The sequence below is a fragment of the Apium graveolens genome, chromosome 2 (assembly GCF_009905375.1).
Source record: "Apium graveolens cultivar Ventura chromosome 2, ASM990537v1, whole genome shotgun sequence".
Taxonomy (NCBI): Eukaryota; Viridiplantae; Streptophyta; class Magnoliopsida; order Apiales; family Apiaceae; genus Apium; species Apium graveolens.
Genome location: NC_133648.1, coordinates 71,350,151 through 71,367,506, shown reverse-complemented (window position 1 = coordinate 71,367,506; position 17,356 = coordinate 71,350,151). Strand labels below are relative to the sequence as shown.

The 17,356-nt window shown below is 33.8% G+C and overlaps 1 protein-coding gene across 1 annotated transcript; it reads left to right on the top strand.

Moving 5' to 3' along the window:
* The first annotated feature begins 1,771 nt into the window (after positions 1 to 1,771).
* Positions 1,772 to 4,900, top strand: LOC141707520 (trans-cinnamate 4-monooxygenase). The gene is made up of 4 exons (XM_074510723.1): positions 1,772 to 2,296; positions 2,657 to 3,107; positions 3,610 to 3,743; positions 4,166 to 4,900. The coding sequence occupies exons 1-4, from the start codon at positions 1,960 to 1,962 to the stop codon at positions 4,762 to 4,764; spliced, it is 1,521 nt and encodes a 506-aa protein (XP_074366824.1). The 5' UTR covers positions 1,772 to 1,959; the 3' UTR covers positions 4,765 to 4,900.
* Positions 4,901 to 17,356: the final 12,456 nt, after the last annotated feature.

The window sequence follows — 17,356 nt, the reverse complement described above, 5'->3', positions numbered from 1 at the left end:
GGTTTATAATTGAAAACGTAAAAGAAATGAGTGAGGTATCGGAGAGAGAAGCTACTGAGAGATAGAGTCGAAAAAGAGTTCGCGATAGAAACATAGAGCACAGGGAGGAGAAGGGAGGGGAAATGAGTATATATATTAGCTAGGGGCAAAATAGTAAATAGCAATTTATGAATTTTCTTTTTCTTTTACTAACTCTTTAATGCAGTAAGCAATTAAATAATGTAAAACTGTTTTACAAATTAAGAAAATGACACTACTCTTATTTTTAAAATAAAGGATATGAAATTAGCGCTCTCCCCGTATTTTTAAAATAATTTTTGAGCGAATACTTTATTTTCTATAAATTTTACAAATAAATCTCTAATAACAAGAAATAAACTCTGGATCATTTTAAAATACCAAAACATCAAAATAAATTCATCTATCATTTATAGGAAGTCCTTAGGACTATTCTAGAGATTTAATAAACAAATTTCACACTTTGATCATATTCACATAATTTTATAAAAATATATAAGGATCAAATAATCCTTATTTTACCAAATCAAATCTTTTAATTTTTTTTAAAACTCATGAATCACAAATGTAAATATCAAACTACATATATTAACATAATAACACCAATCACAACTTATGATTATACACTTTTAAACATAAATTTTTATTTTATAAATATCTGGATGCGGATACTAAATATCTGACACTTTTTAAAATAACGATACAATTCACAGTTAGAATCCAATAATCATAAATACACGAAAATACTTAATATTTCCAAATCTTAACATAACCCACATATTATCTCATTCATAATCCTTCTCGTTAAATCCATCTTTTGCATAACGGGTCCCGTTCTACCTGACGACCCGACAACACTGACTTAATTATGCTTTTTAAAACATAGATTATGCCTTTTACTGACTCATCAAACTGGAACGAGACGTTTTACGTTCTCTTTTACTATTTCTCAGAAATTACATATAAACCATAAAATTATATATTTTATATTTTTATCCACATAAATCACAATAGACCTCAGAATTATTTTTTATTAATAAAATTACATTACGAAAATCACAGTCGTCACACCATGCACAGCCACTACACTTACACATTGTACTGTATAAAGTACTCAACCTCTTTTTGGTCCATGAGATAAATTTACGCAACATATTTCAAACTATTAACTTTACCTCAAATTTTATATAAATTATAATAAGAAAATGACTTAAATCCAAACTCAAATAACAACCTTTAACAATTAGTTTTAAAAAATCGGGAACATGTCTAAGATAAAACTCAAACCTTTTATTTTCCAACATTCGCTTCACCCCTTAAATGATCTCGTATAATTGTGAATGAATCAATGTTAAAAATTAAATGTGCCAAGATTTTTAAAATCTTAGAATAATCCAGATTGAATAAGAAATACACATTCATTTTTATTTCAAAAAAGGAATCAATGCAACTATAAATAGAATGGAAATTGAATAAATAATTAATATTATATATATAAAATATTCTCAATAAAGTAATATTTTTTTAAAATACATAAAAATAATAGCACTAATAATACTTTATAAAAGTACCGAATAAATTGTTGGCACATGTTGGCCTTCAAACTTCATAGTACTCCTATAATAAAAGAAAATAATAACTATACAAAACGCCATTGTTAATGTGCACAATCTCTCTCTCTCTCGATACAAAATAGTAAAAAAAAAGTGAAAAGAAAATCCAATCTCTGTATGTATCCGTGGTTTGAAAAAGAACGCCGTCTCACCAACTCCCTCTCCACCTAACATACTACCAATCAACCTAACACATCACATGGAAGCAGTGTATATATAAACACATCTCCTATCCTATCTACCACAACCTCCAACTACACATAAACAACATCATCACTTATATATTATAATCTACAACACCCCTTCTATTCTCAAAAAAAGAAAAGACATGATGGATTTTGCTTTGCTTGAGAAAACCCTGTTGGGCCTGTTCATTGCAACAATTGTAGCCATAACTATTTCCAAGCTACGTGGCAAGAAACTCAAACTCCCGCCAGGCCCTATTCCAGTTCCTGTGTTCGGTAACTGGTTACAAGTTGGTGATGATCTTAACCAGAGGAACTTGGTGGACTATGCCAAGAAGTTTGGAGACTTGTTTATGTTACGTATGGGTCAGAGGAACTTGGTTGTTGTGTCCTCTCCTGATTTGGCTAAAGATGTTTTGCATACTCAGGGTGTTGAGTTTGGATCACGCACCCGTAACGTTGTTTTCGATATCTTCACAGGTATGCTTGCATCTGCACCCTCAATTTACAGTTTCACTTGAATTTCGATAAATGAATAATCTCGTTAATGAATAAAATTGTCCGGTTTCGTATTTGGTTAGTAATCAACCAGTTGTATAATGATATAATTTAATATGGTATATATGATCTTGCACGAAATGATAATTTTGCTGGTAAAAATGAATATTTGTAAAGAAAAATACTCTCATGATTAAAATAGATACACAACAAGAATGTAGTAAAAGAATTATCCTGGATTAAGAAAGTTTAAAAATATGTTGGTTTTTGGTTCTTTAATTGAGAGAAGAATCTAAAATTATAAATTTATTTTTTAATATTTTTTTAATATGATTTGTACAGGTAAGGGACAGGACATGGTGTTCACAGTCTATAGTGAGCATTGGAGGAAGATGAGGAGAATCATGACAGTACCTTTCTTTACTAACAAAGTTGTGCAGCAGTATCGATTTGGGTGGGAGGATGAGGCTGCTCGTGTTGTCGAGGATGTTAAGGCCAATCCTGAGGCTGCTACAAAAGGGATCGTGTTGAGGAACCGGTTGCAGTTGCTCATGTATAATAATATGTACAGAATCATGTTTGATAGAAGGTTTGAGAGTGTAGATGATCCTTTGTTCTTGAAGCTTAAGGCTTTGAATGGGGAGCGCAGTAGGCTTGCTCAGAGCTTCGAGTATAATTTCGGAGATTTTATCCCTATTCTTCGCCCTTTCTTGAGGGGTTATCTTAAACTTTGCCAGGAGATCAAGGACAAAAGGTTGAAGCTCTTTAAGGATTATTTTGTGGACGAGAGGAAGTAAGTATTATTAATTTGCTGTTACTGCACAAACTTATTTCCAGCACAATATTCACTGCTTTGCCCTTCTGTATATTACTTTGTAATACAGCAATGTTACTTCTACCATATTAGGTCTAGCTCCCATAGTTAGAATTTAGGATGGGGAGAGGATAACATGTATGAGTCAACACCCAACTGAAATGCCCCTTTTGCACCAACAGCCTGAGCAGTCCCTGTTGTTCTTTTAAAGACCCGTTGAATCACACATTTTATCTGGTGGTAGATTAAGGGGAGTCACCACCCTATGAAAGCTGGGCTCAGTGATTGTAGAAAGTCCCTATATATACATGAAAATGGTTTTACTATCGTGTTTGGTTTAACTTGCTATGCTTTTGCAACTATTTGTTAGTCTGGTAATCGATTTAGCAAGTCCGACGGACTTCTGCAATTGCCTTTCTTTTATGCCAACATGAGATCAGAAGTCTAATGTGCAGTGTGTCTCTTTGTGCAATTCTTACAGGAAGCTTGAAAGCATAAAGAGTGTAGATAACAACAGCTTGAAGTGCGCCATAGATCATATCATAGAAGCTCAGGAAAAAGGAGAAATCAACGAGGATAACGTTCTTTACATTGTTGAAAACATAAATGTTGCTGGTACGTTGTCTTCTTCCAATATTGCTCTCCTGTCTTTTTTCTCTTTGTTGGTGTGTCTAAAAGAACTAGTAGATCTAAACAAGAAAAGAAGACACAGGAAAACAACACCTCAACTCACTTGTTTAAAGGTCATCCTTGTTGAAAAACAGAGATGTTCTTCCAATCTTACAAGTCAAAATGGCATGATGATATCTTAAATTTTGGTCTAGAGTAGAAATGTATAACAGTCCTGTACTGTATGCGTAAATAGAAGTGCATGTTTTTAAAAATGTTTAGTTATTGTGGACATTCCATTTGCTTACCAGTTCACGGAAAGAAGCTATAGAGGTTTTTATATTTTCAATACCTTCACATATTATATTCAAGTGTTTCAGTGTTGTATCGGATTGCTAACTAATATCCATTAATTTCATATCAAACAGCAATTGAAACAACACTATGGTCAATTGAATGGGGCATTGCGGAACTAGTTAATAACCCTGAAATCCAGAAGAAGTTGAGGCATGAGTTGGACACTATGCTCGGGGTCGGAGTTCAGATCTGTGAGCCAGACGTTCAGAAGCTCCCTTACCTTCAAGCTGTGATCAAAGAGACTCTTCGATTCAGAATGGCCATTCCTCTTTTAGTCCCTCACATGAACCTTCATGAAGCGAAGCTTGCAGGTTATGACATCCCGGCAGAGAGCAAGATCTTGGTCAATGCATGGTGGCTTGCCAACAATCCCGCTCACTGGAAAAACCCAAATGAGTTTAGGCCTGAGAGGTTCTTGGAAGAAGAATCAAAAGTTGAGGCTAATGGAAATGATTTCAAGTACATACCATTCGGGGTCGGGAGGAGAAGTTGCCCTGGAATAATCCTTGCATTGCCTATCCTCGGTATCGTAATCGGACGTTTGGTGCAGAACTTTGAGCTCATGCCTCCTCCTGGACAATCTAAGGTTGATACAGCAGAGAAAGGAGGACAGTTCAGTCTTCAAATTTTGAAGCACTCCACTATCGTTTGCAAACCAAGATCAATTTAATAATATTCGTGTCTTCTACGTTTACATTTGACTGTAAAATTGGGTGGACTTGAAACCATTTTGCTACAATATTTTAATAATTTGTGTAAATCTATGAATTTCTAAAATGAATGTTTAATTAAAGTCTCTGTTTCAAGCGTGTGTTTTACTGTTTACACTTGGATGCAAAGCAATGGAAGAAGATACCCCTAGTGTGTTTAAATTTAATTAAAGTTAAAGAAGACGAGAGTAACAAGAATTTTGGGATTAGGTGTAAACATAGAATAAACAAGAAATTACAAGTTAAACAATGTATGACAAAAGTTACCTGGATGATTTACCCCACGAAAGAACAAACTATTACAAAAGAATAGCTTCAGTATTATATACAATTCCTCTTAAAAATCAAATATCAAAAATGGAAAACATAATGGGCAAACAACCCTACTTAACAAATTTGCAATTATTATATAGGCCAGAAATACTTAAAACAATGTCTTATTTGGCTATATTACATCGAAAGCAACGTGTTAAATGGTTCAAGATAATGTCTCAAGTTCAGACCATACCCTGAGGACCACGAGCCATCAAAGTAAAAAAAAAACATGTTATTGAGCTTCTCCATCTTCTTGGCATCTTGAGGCTGGTCTGTCTTCAACTTGAGACGCTAAATATACAAACAACCATGACATCATTACATCGTACATGGATAACAAAGCTCCGATTTTAGATATGTTAACCACAAATAAAACAAACTTAAAAAATAAAAATAAAGTTAAAAAATGGATTACTTGATATTAGGCTTGTCAATGGTGAGATCCCGGACCTAGGCCTCAACAGGTGAATATGGATTCTATGAAATGAAACCGTTCCGATAATAATCATATCCGATAAGGATCCGATCTATTAAGAAGTGAATATGGATTTTCATTCATTCGATCCGATAAATACCCGACCCGAACTACTAAACTTATATATTTATAAATTATTAATACTAACCTAAAACCCATGTTATGCACGGTTGTTTTAAATAATTGTTATTTTTTAATTTAATATTTTATTAATTATATTTGTTAAAGAGTATAGTATGTCTAAATAAATATATTGAAATATAATTTCATTATATTAAATAGTTCAGAACTCGTGCCATACACAGATTTTTTTTGAGTTTTTTTGAGAAATATCCAAATCTAAAAACATTTTTGCAAAATACTGTTATTTTTTTTAAAAAATTTGCAAAAATACTTTTTAATATGCAAAAATACTATTTTTCAAATTTTTTTGCAAAATACGGTTTTTTGTCAACTAAAATCAACTGCATGCAATCTTTGACGAGTTTATACAACTACATGCAACCTCAAATCAACCAAAAAAAACTTTATTCAACTAGTTGCATATCTGGTTGATTTTGGTTGATTCCGTATTTTTTGCGAAAAAATTAGAAGATAATAAAATCGCAAAAAAACTTAGAAGTATATTTGGTAAATTCTCTTTTTTTAATATTACATATTTTTTTAAAAAAAATATTATTTTGAGTTGAAATTTTAAATATATGAAATTTGTTCATATCACTATTTTTTAGCCTGGATAGAATATATATTATTTCATTTTAGTTGTTCTAATTATTTTTCTTATTTTAATTTTATTCTATCTCGGATTAATTTTTTAACTTTTTAGTCCGGATAAATAATTTATATTGTTTATTTAGTACGACGCTATTATAGAAACCAACGAATTATCTCTAATTTCGCTCTAATAGATTAGTATGGATAAGAAAACTTGTAATTATATAACACTGTTATATCAAGAAAGAATGACAAAATACGTATTTTGGGGCTTTAACTATCCAAAATGCCTAAAGACGCTGAACATCGCACAAAATATCGATATAGGCATATCTGGAACATGCGTATCTATTCTTTTTCAATTTTTGTAAAATACGCATGCTCATGATGCATATTTATTCATTCTAAATAAAAAAGAAACACATATGGGTTACATGAGTGTGATTTACAAAATTTAGAAAAAAATGGACACACATCTCCCAAATACGTATATAACGGATATATAAGCGGAATTTCGTGTCTGTAACTTTTTTGGGTATTTAAAATTTAAAAAGCGGGTATTTTAGTACGACATCATCATGTCAACCAAATCCAAGTAATTATAGTAAGTTTGTTTTAATTTTATTTTAGCCCGATTTTGAAATTATTTTATTTAAGCCCGCGTGAGTTGAATATATTATTTTATTTTATAACATGATGTCACTACATCAATTAATAAATTATCTTTTAATTTTAGTTTTGTTCCAGTCGGTTTAATAGTATAATATTTAAATGACATTGGTAGTGTTTATTTTTTTATGTTTATTTTTTTATTTCAACCCGATATAATAAATCCAACTAACTATTCTAATTTTGTTAATATTTTATATTTAAACCTGAATCAATAATACAATTTCGTAGAAGTCCAGATTAATAGTGTATATTACTTTCTTTTATCGAGTGCCTAAAAGTGTTTGTCCTAAATCCAATCATGTATGATGAGTTAGAAAGAACTTTCTTGTATTCCTATTTGATTTCATTGAAATTAATAAAAGATTGTTATATTTTTATTACGGGTTTTATTTATTTAAAGTGTTTTAAATAAGATGCTCCATAGTTTAGAGTAAAACTTCTAGAATTATAATGAGATTATAATAGTGAGATCTAGAAGATGATAACTCTAGACTTAAACAGTTCCTGATCATAGGATAACTAATCGGATGTTAGTGGATCCGCAAAGATTGGTACATACTATGCTTGCTCCCTTCAGGAGGATGTCTGTTCTCATAGGCATTTATGTGGTGACACTATAGCTAGTATGTAGGTGCTTATTAGGGAATAAGTTCACTGAACATCACTCGATAAGTTGAACAACTAATGGAGATTACTCACGTGTCAATAGTTATTCACTGAGTGATAGTTGTACACGTGTCCTTAGACTTGAGATCGTTAAAGTTATCTTGTATATAATGAACTATACTTTAGTTTAGTTCTTAGTCTTAAGGACATCCATTAGGTCTATTCTAGGCATAGAGATTTGTGTATAGAGATAGTTAACGTCAATGAAGGATCTACCCCTTCCAGTATAGGAAGAGAATATCCTATGTTATTCTTAGTAAGCGAGTTCTGGAATCTCTGGCCAGAGTGTATGAAATTAGAAAGGAGTTTCTAATTTGCATTAATATGAACTTTGTATTATGAATAAGAAATCATATGATTAAATTTGATTAGCCTGACACGAGATCCATGCCTTGTATTTAATCGGGATATTATAAGGGTAGAAGGAATTCATTGTACGGTAACTAGTCACTGACAGGTTCTTGGTATTCTAAGCAGTACATTCATATTATCCGGATAGTCGCGATATGTTGAGAAACATCACTCACGATGTAGAATAAATATAATTAATCAGTTAATTATATTTAGTGAATTTTATTATTCATGTAAATAATTAATAAAAATTTATTATTATTTATTTCTACTACCGGCATAATATTAAACCTACAGGTTCACACCATAAAAGAATATTTTCTTTGATGAAATAATGAGAGAGAATTATTTTCTAAATAGTTTAGAAAAAGAAATAATGATTAAAATAGTTTTAATTATTATTAAAGCATTTTATAAAAGATAAAATGTGGGGCTAATATATATATATATATGTATATTGATATATTATTATAAAACCCTAGGAGAGCCCTATAAATAGAATGAGATGGCTCCTTCTAAACATACTCTTGGTTTTGTTAAAACCCTAAGAAGAGCAAGCCTCCATCTTCTTCCTCTCTCTCCCAAAACTCCATTTTTATAAACGCTTGGTTTTATAAAAAACTTCATCGAAGAGAATCATTCTTGGTGGATACCGGTAGAGTGCTTCACACACTGAGGAGCAACTGCTAGCAACCGTTTTATAAAGCTTCGATTTTCAAGGTATGGTTACGATTCCTCCGTTTTTCTGTTTTCTACGTATTTCTATATGTGCGATACATGGTTTTTATGGAATAATTGTTATATCACGCTTCCGCTCATCCGTAAATTCCTTCATTGGCATCAGAGCTAGGTTCTGCATATAGAGATTCATATAAAAAATTTCAAATTTTTTTATGCATGTATGGATTTGTTATGATTTTTGCAGATTTATTTAGATTTAATTATGAATTAATTCGAAATAATTTTTGCATAAGATCTTGAGTACTGATCTGGGTTCTACATGTGTTGTAGATCATCTAGGTATTTTTTTCATAATTTTGTGATGTGTAGTTTATTTGTTATAAATTTTTTAAAATTGTTTTAATTAAAATTCATGAAATAATTATGCATGTGAATAATTATGATTAAAATTTGCACAAGTACCCCTGGCTGATCTGATAATTTTCTACTACTTCCTGATTTAAGAAATTATATTATTTTGATTTTTATTAATTTATTAATTAAATGTTAATTAATTTATTAATAGAAAAATTAAAATGATGAAAATATTAATAAAAATTATTAATTAAGGAGTAAAGGAAAGGGGGTCAGTTGTTTTGTAACGGAAAAAATGGGACAAGTGAGCAGACAGAAGCTGACAATTGCAGAAAACAAAAAAAAAGTGCAACGGTCGGCTGCTGTGCAGGCTCGTGAAGCGCACGCGCGGAAGGAGGGGTGTCGCGCATTCCGGGAATGCGTTACACCCTATTGCGCATTCACGGAATGCGTTACACCCGTTAATGGCTTAACAGGGTTGTAACGCATTACCGGAATGCGTTACAACCCATCTGTCCAAATTAAATTTATTTTTTTGGGAGTTTCGTAACTCCATTTTGGGCGTGCAATATATCGTTGGATTTGTTTTTCCGAGACGGATCTAATGGAGTGGTCAAATATTTTTTATATAAAAGTTTTGAACTGTTTATATTCGCGAAAGTATTTTAAAGCATGTTTTAATTGCTTTTAAATGCTATAATAAATCCATACATCATTATATCAATGTGTGACATGATATTAATTGCATGCTTACTTGTTTATTTATTTTTATATATAAGATATATGCCTATGTTTACCATGCGATGATAGATTTAGGTGAACTTAAATCAATATAAGGCGTGCTCTAGAAAATCTAGAATAGGAATCGTTTCTTGCCTTAACAATAATATTATGAATACAATCATGAGATTCTTGTGTTTATGAAACACGTAATTAAATATGAATTTTCAATTTTGAGAGAAAGGATGATTCTGTCAAAAGCAGATTTCGATCTGTAAGAAAGGGGTATTAAGTGACGCCTCTTGACAATGCTCCCCCCGATCTGGGAATCATCTGATTATCGATTATTGATTTGAAATATTTAATTTAAAAGGAAGAATGTCTTTATAATATGATTATGATTGTAACATAATATAATCCCTCTATAATTAAATAATATCAAGTAGTAATTGGCCAATGACACAACGAGCTTGTGTCGGTCATAGCCTTCCAACATGGTAGAAAGTAGTTCTTATTTTTAAATCATTGTCGTTTAGTGCTACAGCCGATGGCTTTGATTTAGAAATAAGAAATACTTGTCTATTACATAGAGATGTGTACATTGAATTAGAATCTAAAGGTCGTTACGTGTTGAACCGTGGGCCGTTGGAGACTGATTCAATTGTACAAAATGTTGTATTAGACTTGACTTAGAATATTGGGTCTGTCGTGCTACAGCCGTGACTCAATTATTCAAGAGGCTAAAGTTTTATTAGGGAATAACATAAGATGTAATTGACAAGAGTTGTCTGCCTATTGAACATCACATGACGTTTCGTGCTACAGCCGAGGTTGTGTGATGGAATGTAGGATCCTTATTCCCACTAGCATTATGAATGCTTAATTTTTCACTTAGGGGGTTGTATAAATTACATTAACTAGTGGGAGCCACTTATGAATAAAGACCCGAATCATATAGTATTTTGAAATGAAATTGAATATTTGCTAAGGTTGTTATGTGTTCATCATTTACAGATTTACTATATAAGTTATGTCTTCTGTGTCTTCTGCACTATCATTCCGGAGCATACTAGATGCTCACAAGTTGACTGGTCCTAATTTTGCTGACTGGCTTTGAAACTTGAGAATTGTTCTCAGGGTTGAGAAGCTGGAATATGTGTTTGACTCACCTAAACCTGTTGAACCTGCTGACGATGCACATAATGATGAACATGTTGTGTATCGTAAGTGGATAGATGATGCAAATGTTGCTCAATGTATCATGCTAGCTTCCATGAACATTGAGCTAAGAAGCAGCATGAGCATATGGATACTCACACTATCCTAGCGCATCTACAAGAGTTGTATGATGTGGCAGGGAGGACAGCTCGATATGAGATATCGAAGGAGCTGTTCGGTTGTAGGATGTCTGAGGGATCATTTGTGAATGGCCATGTACTAAAGATGATCAATTTGATTGAACGTCTTGGACAACTTGATTTTGCCATGGATGGGGAGCTGAGCCAAGACTTGGTGTTGCAATCACTTCCGGGTTCGTTTTTGCAGTTTGTTGTGAACTTTTACATGAATAAGTTGGATGTCATCCTGGATGAACTCCACAACATGTTGAAGACTGCGGAATTGAATTTTCCCTCTAAAAAGAGCTCAGTTCTTCTAATTGGTGAAGGTTCCAATCCTAAGAAAAGGAAGAAGAACCCTTCCAAGAAGAAGAAAGTAGGTGAGAAAAAGCCTGTTCCACCAAAAGCTGAAGACCCCAAGAGCAAAGCTGTTTGCTTCCACTGTAATAAGGTGGGGCACTGGAAGAGGAACTGCAAGGTTTACCTTGCAGAATTGAAGAAGAAGAAGGGTAGTGAGACTACCGCTTCTGTTTCAGGTATGTTCATGATTGAAGTGAATATGTCATTAAATCAAATTTCTACTTGGGTATTAGATACCGCCTGTGGTTCTCACATTTGCAATTCGTTGCAGGGAATAAGGAGAAGTAGGACTCTTGAGGATGAGGAGGTGATTCTACGGATGGGAAATGGAGCAAGAGTTGCTGCTGAAGCTGTAGGATCATTTCATTTACATATGCCTACGGGCAAGACTATTGTTTTAAATAATTGTTATTTTGTTCCCTCGATTGTGAGGAATATTATTTCTATTCCCATGTTAGACTTGGCTGGATTTTCGTTTGTTATCCAGAATAATAAATGTTCAATTCTTAGAGATAACGTTCTTTATGGAAGTGGTATTTTAAATAACGGTCTCTATGTATGTGACGTAGAGCATAATTTACTACAAATTGAACATACTAATAAAAGAAAAAGGGATGATGAAAATATCACCTTTTTGTGGCACTACAGACTTGGACATATTAGTGAAAATAGACTGCGGACATTGCATAAGGAAGGGTTACTTCACCCCTTTGATTTTGAATCATATCCTACATGCGAGTCTTGTCTATTGGGCAAAATGACCAAATCTCTATTTGGTGGACATGGAGAGAGGGATGCAGATTTTCTAGGATTGGTACACACAGATGTATGTGGACCAATGTTTATGCAAGCCATGGGTGGATTTTCATACTTCATTACTTTAATAGATGATCGATCTAGATTCAGATATGTGTATTTGATGAAACACAAGTCTGAAGCCTTTGAAAAGTTCAAAGAATATAAGCATGAAGTGGAGAAATAAACCAAACATAGTATTATAACTCTTCGATCAGATCGAGGTGGTGAATACTTGAATGGAGGGTTTCTAGATTATCTCAAAGAAAATGGTATAGTCTCCCAGTGGACTCCTCCATATACTCCACAGTTGAATGAGGTATCTGAAAAGAGAAATCGAACTTTGTTAGACATGTTTCGGTCCATGATGAGCTATGCGGATCTTCCAGTATTCCTGTGGGGTTATGCATTGGAAACCTCAGCATATTTTCTAAATAAGGTGCCTTCCAAATCTGTTCCTCAAACTCCATATGAGATATGGAAAGAAAGGAAACCAAGTCTTAAACACGTTAAGATTTGGGGATATCCAGCTTATGTCAAGAAAGTTGACCCTGATAAGCTAGAATCTCGATCCGTAAGATGTAGTTTTTTGGGATATCCTAAAGAGACTTTAGGGTATTACTTTTACACCGATCATAGGGTGTTTGTCTCCAGACATGCTACCTTCTTGGAAAAGCAGTTTATCCTTGAAGGAAACAGTGGGAGCAAAATTGAACTTAATGAAGTTCAAGAAGCACAAACTACTACGGTCCAAGTGGAAACACCTGTTCAGACTGAACAACCTTCCGTGGAACAGCCCATTCGTAGGTCAGGGAGAGTGTCTCGCCAACCTGAGAGGTATTATGGCCTTGTCATTGAGAATGACAATGAGTTGTCAATCATTGATGATGACGACCCTATGACCTATAATGAGGTTATAAGTAGTGTTGACTCAGAGAAATAGCAAAGTGCCATAAAATCCGAGATGGAATCTATGTATACCAACCAAGTATGGACTTTGGTTGAAGCACCTGAGGGTGTGAAGCCTATTGAGTGTAAATGGGTATACAAAAGAAAGATTGGAGCAGATGGCCAGGTGGAGACCTATAAGGCCATGCTCGTGGCAAAAGGATTCAGACAAAGGCAAGGGATTGACTTTGATGAAACTTTTTCTCCTATAGCCCTGTTAAAATTAATTCGGATTTTGCTTGCAATTGCTGCTTACTACGACTATGAGATCTGACAAATGGACGTGAAAATGGCCTTCCTCAATGGGAAACTTGAAGAGGAAGTGTATATGACACAGCCAGAGGGTTTTCTTTCCAAGGGAAATGAACACCTAGTGTGTAAACTGCTGCGAACCATATATGGTTTAAAGCAAGCTTCTCGTAGATGAAACATCCGTTTTGATGAGACAATCAAAGAGTTTGGTTATATCAAAAACATAGATGAACCATGTGTCTACAAGAAGGTTAGTGGGGGCGCGATAACATTTCTTGTATTGTATATGGATGACATACTTCTTATAGGAAATGATATACCGATGCTGCAATTAGTCAAAGTGTGGCTATCAAAGAACTTCACTATGAAGGACTTGGGAGAAGCATCCTACATTCTCGGTATGAAGATCTATAGAGATAGATCTAGAAGAATGATAGGTCTTACCCATGGTACATACATCCAGAAAGTTCTTAAAAGGTTTAGCATGGAAAACTCCAAAAGAGGTCTCATACCGATGAGCCATGAAATGTCCCTTTCCGAAAAGATGTCTCCTAAGACACATGAGGAAAGAGAGCATATGAGTAAGATTCCTTATGCTTCAGCAATAGGATCTATCATGTACGCTATGTTATTACTAGGCCTGATGTTGCCTATTCAGTTAGTGTGACGAGCAGATATCAGTCCAATCCAGGTGAAGACCATTGGAAAGCAGTGAAGAACATCCTTAAGTACTTGCGAAGGACTAAGGATATTTTTCTTATTTTTGGTGGTGGATCTGAGTTGAAAATAGAGGGTTATACTGACTCTAGTTTTCAATCAGAAAGTGATGATAGCAAATCCATGTCAGGGTACGTGTTTACTCTGAATGGTGGTGCGATTAGTTGGAAGAATTCCAAATAGTCTACAACGGCTGACTCCACAGCGGAAGCAGAATATATAGCTGCAAGTAGAGCTGGACAAACGAGCGGTTTGGCTCGGCTCGTTCGTAATTCGGCTCGTCAAAATTCATATAATTCGGCTCGTAAACGAACGAATAATTATTCGGCTCAAACCGTCTACTCTAACGAACCGAACACGAATAGCATTTGAGGAAACCGGAACCGGCCCGGAACCGGCTCGGCCCAGACCGGATAATTCGTAACCGAACAAAAAATCTGAAAGCAGGTGAACCGTGAATAATTCATTCGGCCCGTGAATTATTCGTTCGTCTGAATACAACAGGCATGCGAATTATTCGTTCGTTCGTTCGTTCGGCCCATGTATTTATAGAATTTGTTAGATTTAATATTTTATTTAAAATGTAAACACAGTTTGTTCCGTTTTTCTAAAGAGGAGTCCTCTCAAATCAATTGTAACATTTTTTATAATTAATAAAATTTATAGAGATACTGTCCTCTTTTCCTTCTCTAACATACTAATTTATTTTTCAAAAACTAACTTTTTAAAAATACGATTAAAAATAAAATTTTACTAATCTAATAATATAATGTTAATCGATGATAATCTTTTTCAATATAAGAAAATGTAAATAAAAAAACAGAAAACCAAAAAAAATAAAATAAAAACAGCAATTCACCGAAACATAAATACAAAAATGTAGTTGACTGTACAAATAAAAAGCAAAACATAAAAAATGTAGTACATTGTACAATTAAAAAACAAAACATAAAATAATTTACTACACTGTACAACAGTCAGCACTCAGTAGTACAGGAGCTCACAAAACACAAACACAACTCTATTCGTTATTTGCCTATTCATTCATTATTCGCCTGTTCATTCGTTTATTCGCCAGAACGCCAAATTCATTTTATTCGCGAGCCGTTCACGGTTACATTTCCTGTCTAACCAGCCTGGCACGACACGCACAGATATATGTGCCGTCCACGAGTTACCTGAGTAGTGAACCGGCCCGTCAGGAATTCGGCCCGGCCCGCACGGACCGACCGTTGCCGGCTCTAGCTGCAAGTGAGGCTGCAAAAGAAGCCATTTGGATGAGGAAATTTGTTTCTGAGTTGGGAGTTGTTCCTAGCATTGAGGAGCCTATTGTGATAACAACGCAGCAATAACACAAGCCAAGGAACCTAGGTCTCATAAAAATTCCAAACATGTTTTGCGACGCTTTCATTTGATTATGGAAATCATTGAAAGAGGAGATGTCAAGATTGAGAGAGTTGACACACATAACAACGTAGAGACCCACTCACAAAGTCATTGTCTCAGATTCACTTTGATCGTCATAAAGAGAAGATGGGTATTAGATACCATGGTGATTGGCTTTAGTTCAAGTGGGAGATTGAAAGTGTTCGTCCTAAATCCAATCATGTATGACGAGTTAGGAAGAACTTTCTTGTATTCCTATTTGATTTCATTAAAATTAATAAAAGACTTGTTATGTTTTTATTATGGGCTTTATCTATTTAAAGTGTTTTAAATAAGATGCTCCATAGTTTAGAGTAAAGCTTCTAGAATTATAATGAGATTATAATAGTGAGATCTAGAAGATGATAACTCTAGACTCAAATAATTCCTGATCATAGGATAACTAATCGGATGTTAGTGGATCCGCAAAGATTGGTACATACTATGCTTGCTCCCTTCAGCAGGATGTCTGTTCTCATAGGCATTTGTGTGGTGACACTATAACGAGTATGTAGGTGCTTATTAGGGAATAAGTTCACTGAACATGACTTGATAAGTTGAACAACTAATGGAGATTACTCACGTGTCAATAGTTATTCACTGAGTGATAGTTGTACAAGTGTCCTTAGACTTGAGATCGTTAAAGTTATCTTGTATATAATGAACTGTGCTTTGGTTTAGTCCTTAGTCTAAAGGACATCCATTAGGTCTATTCTGGGCATAGGGATTTGTGTATAGAGATAGTTAACGTCAATAGAGGATCTACCCCTTCCAGTATAGGAAGAGAATATCCTATGTTATTCTTAGTATGCGAGTTCTGGAATCTCTGGCCAGAGTGTATGAAATTAGAAAGGAGTTTCTAATTTGCATTAATATGAACTTTGCATTATGAATAAGAAATCATATGATTAAATTTGATAGGCCTGACACGAGATCCATGCCTTGTATTTAATTGGGATATTATAAGGGTAGAAGGAATTCTTTGTACGGTAACTAGTCACTGACAGGTTCTTGGTATTCTAAGCAGTGAATTCATATTATCCGGATAGTCGCGATATGTAGAGAAACATCACTCACGATGTAGAATAAATATATTTAATCAGTTAATTATATTTAGTGAATTTTATTATTCATGTAAATAATTAATAAAAGTTTATTATTATTTATTTCTACTACCAGCATAATATTGAACCTACAAGGTCACACCATAAAAGAATATTTTCTTTGATGAAATAATGAGAGAGAGAATTATTTTCTAAATAGTTTAGAAAAAAAATAATGATTAAAATAGTTTTAATTATTATTAAATCATTTTATAAAAGATAAAATGTGGGGCTAATATATATATATATTATAAAACCCTAGGAGAGCCCTATAAATAGAATGAGATGGCTCATTCTAAACATACTCTTGGTTTTGTGAAAACCCAAAGAAGAGCAAGCCTCCACCTTCTTCCTCTCTCTCTCCCCCAAAACTCCATTTTTATAAAAACTTGGTTTTATAAAAAGCTTCATCGAAGAGAATCATTCTTGGTGGATACCGGTAGAGTACTTCACACACTGAGAAGCAACTGCTAGCAACCATATTATAAAGCTTCGATTTTCAAGGTATGGTTACGATTCCTCCATTTTTCTGTTTTATACATTTTTCTATATGTGCGATACATGGGTTTTACGGAATAATTGTTATATCACGCTTCCGCTCATCCGTAAATTCCTTCAGTGCCATACACCAAGCATGAAGCATAAACATCGCATAATGTTTAAATTT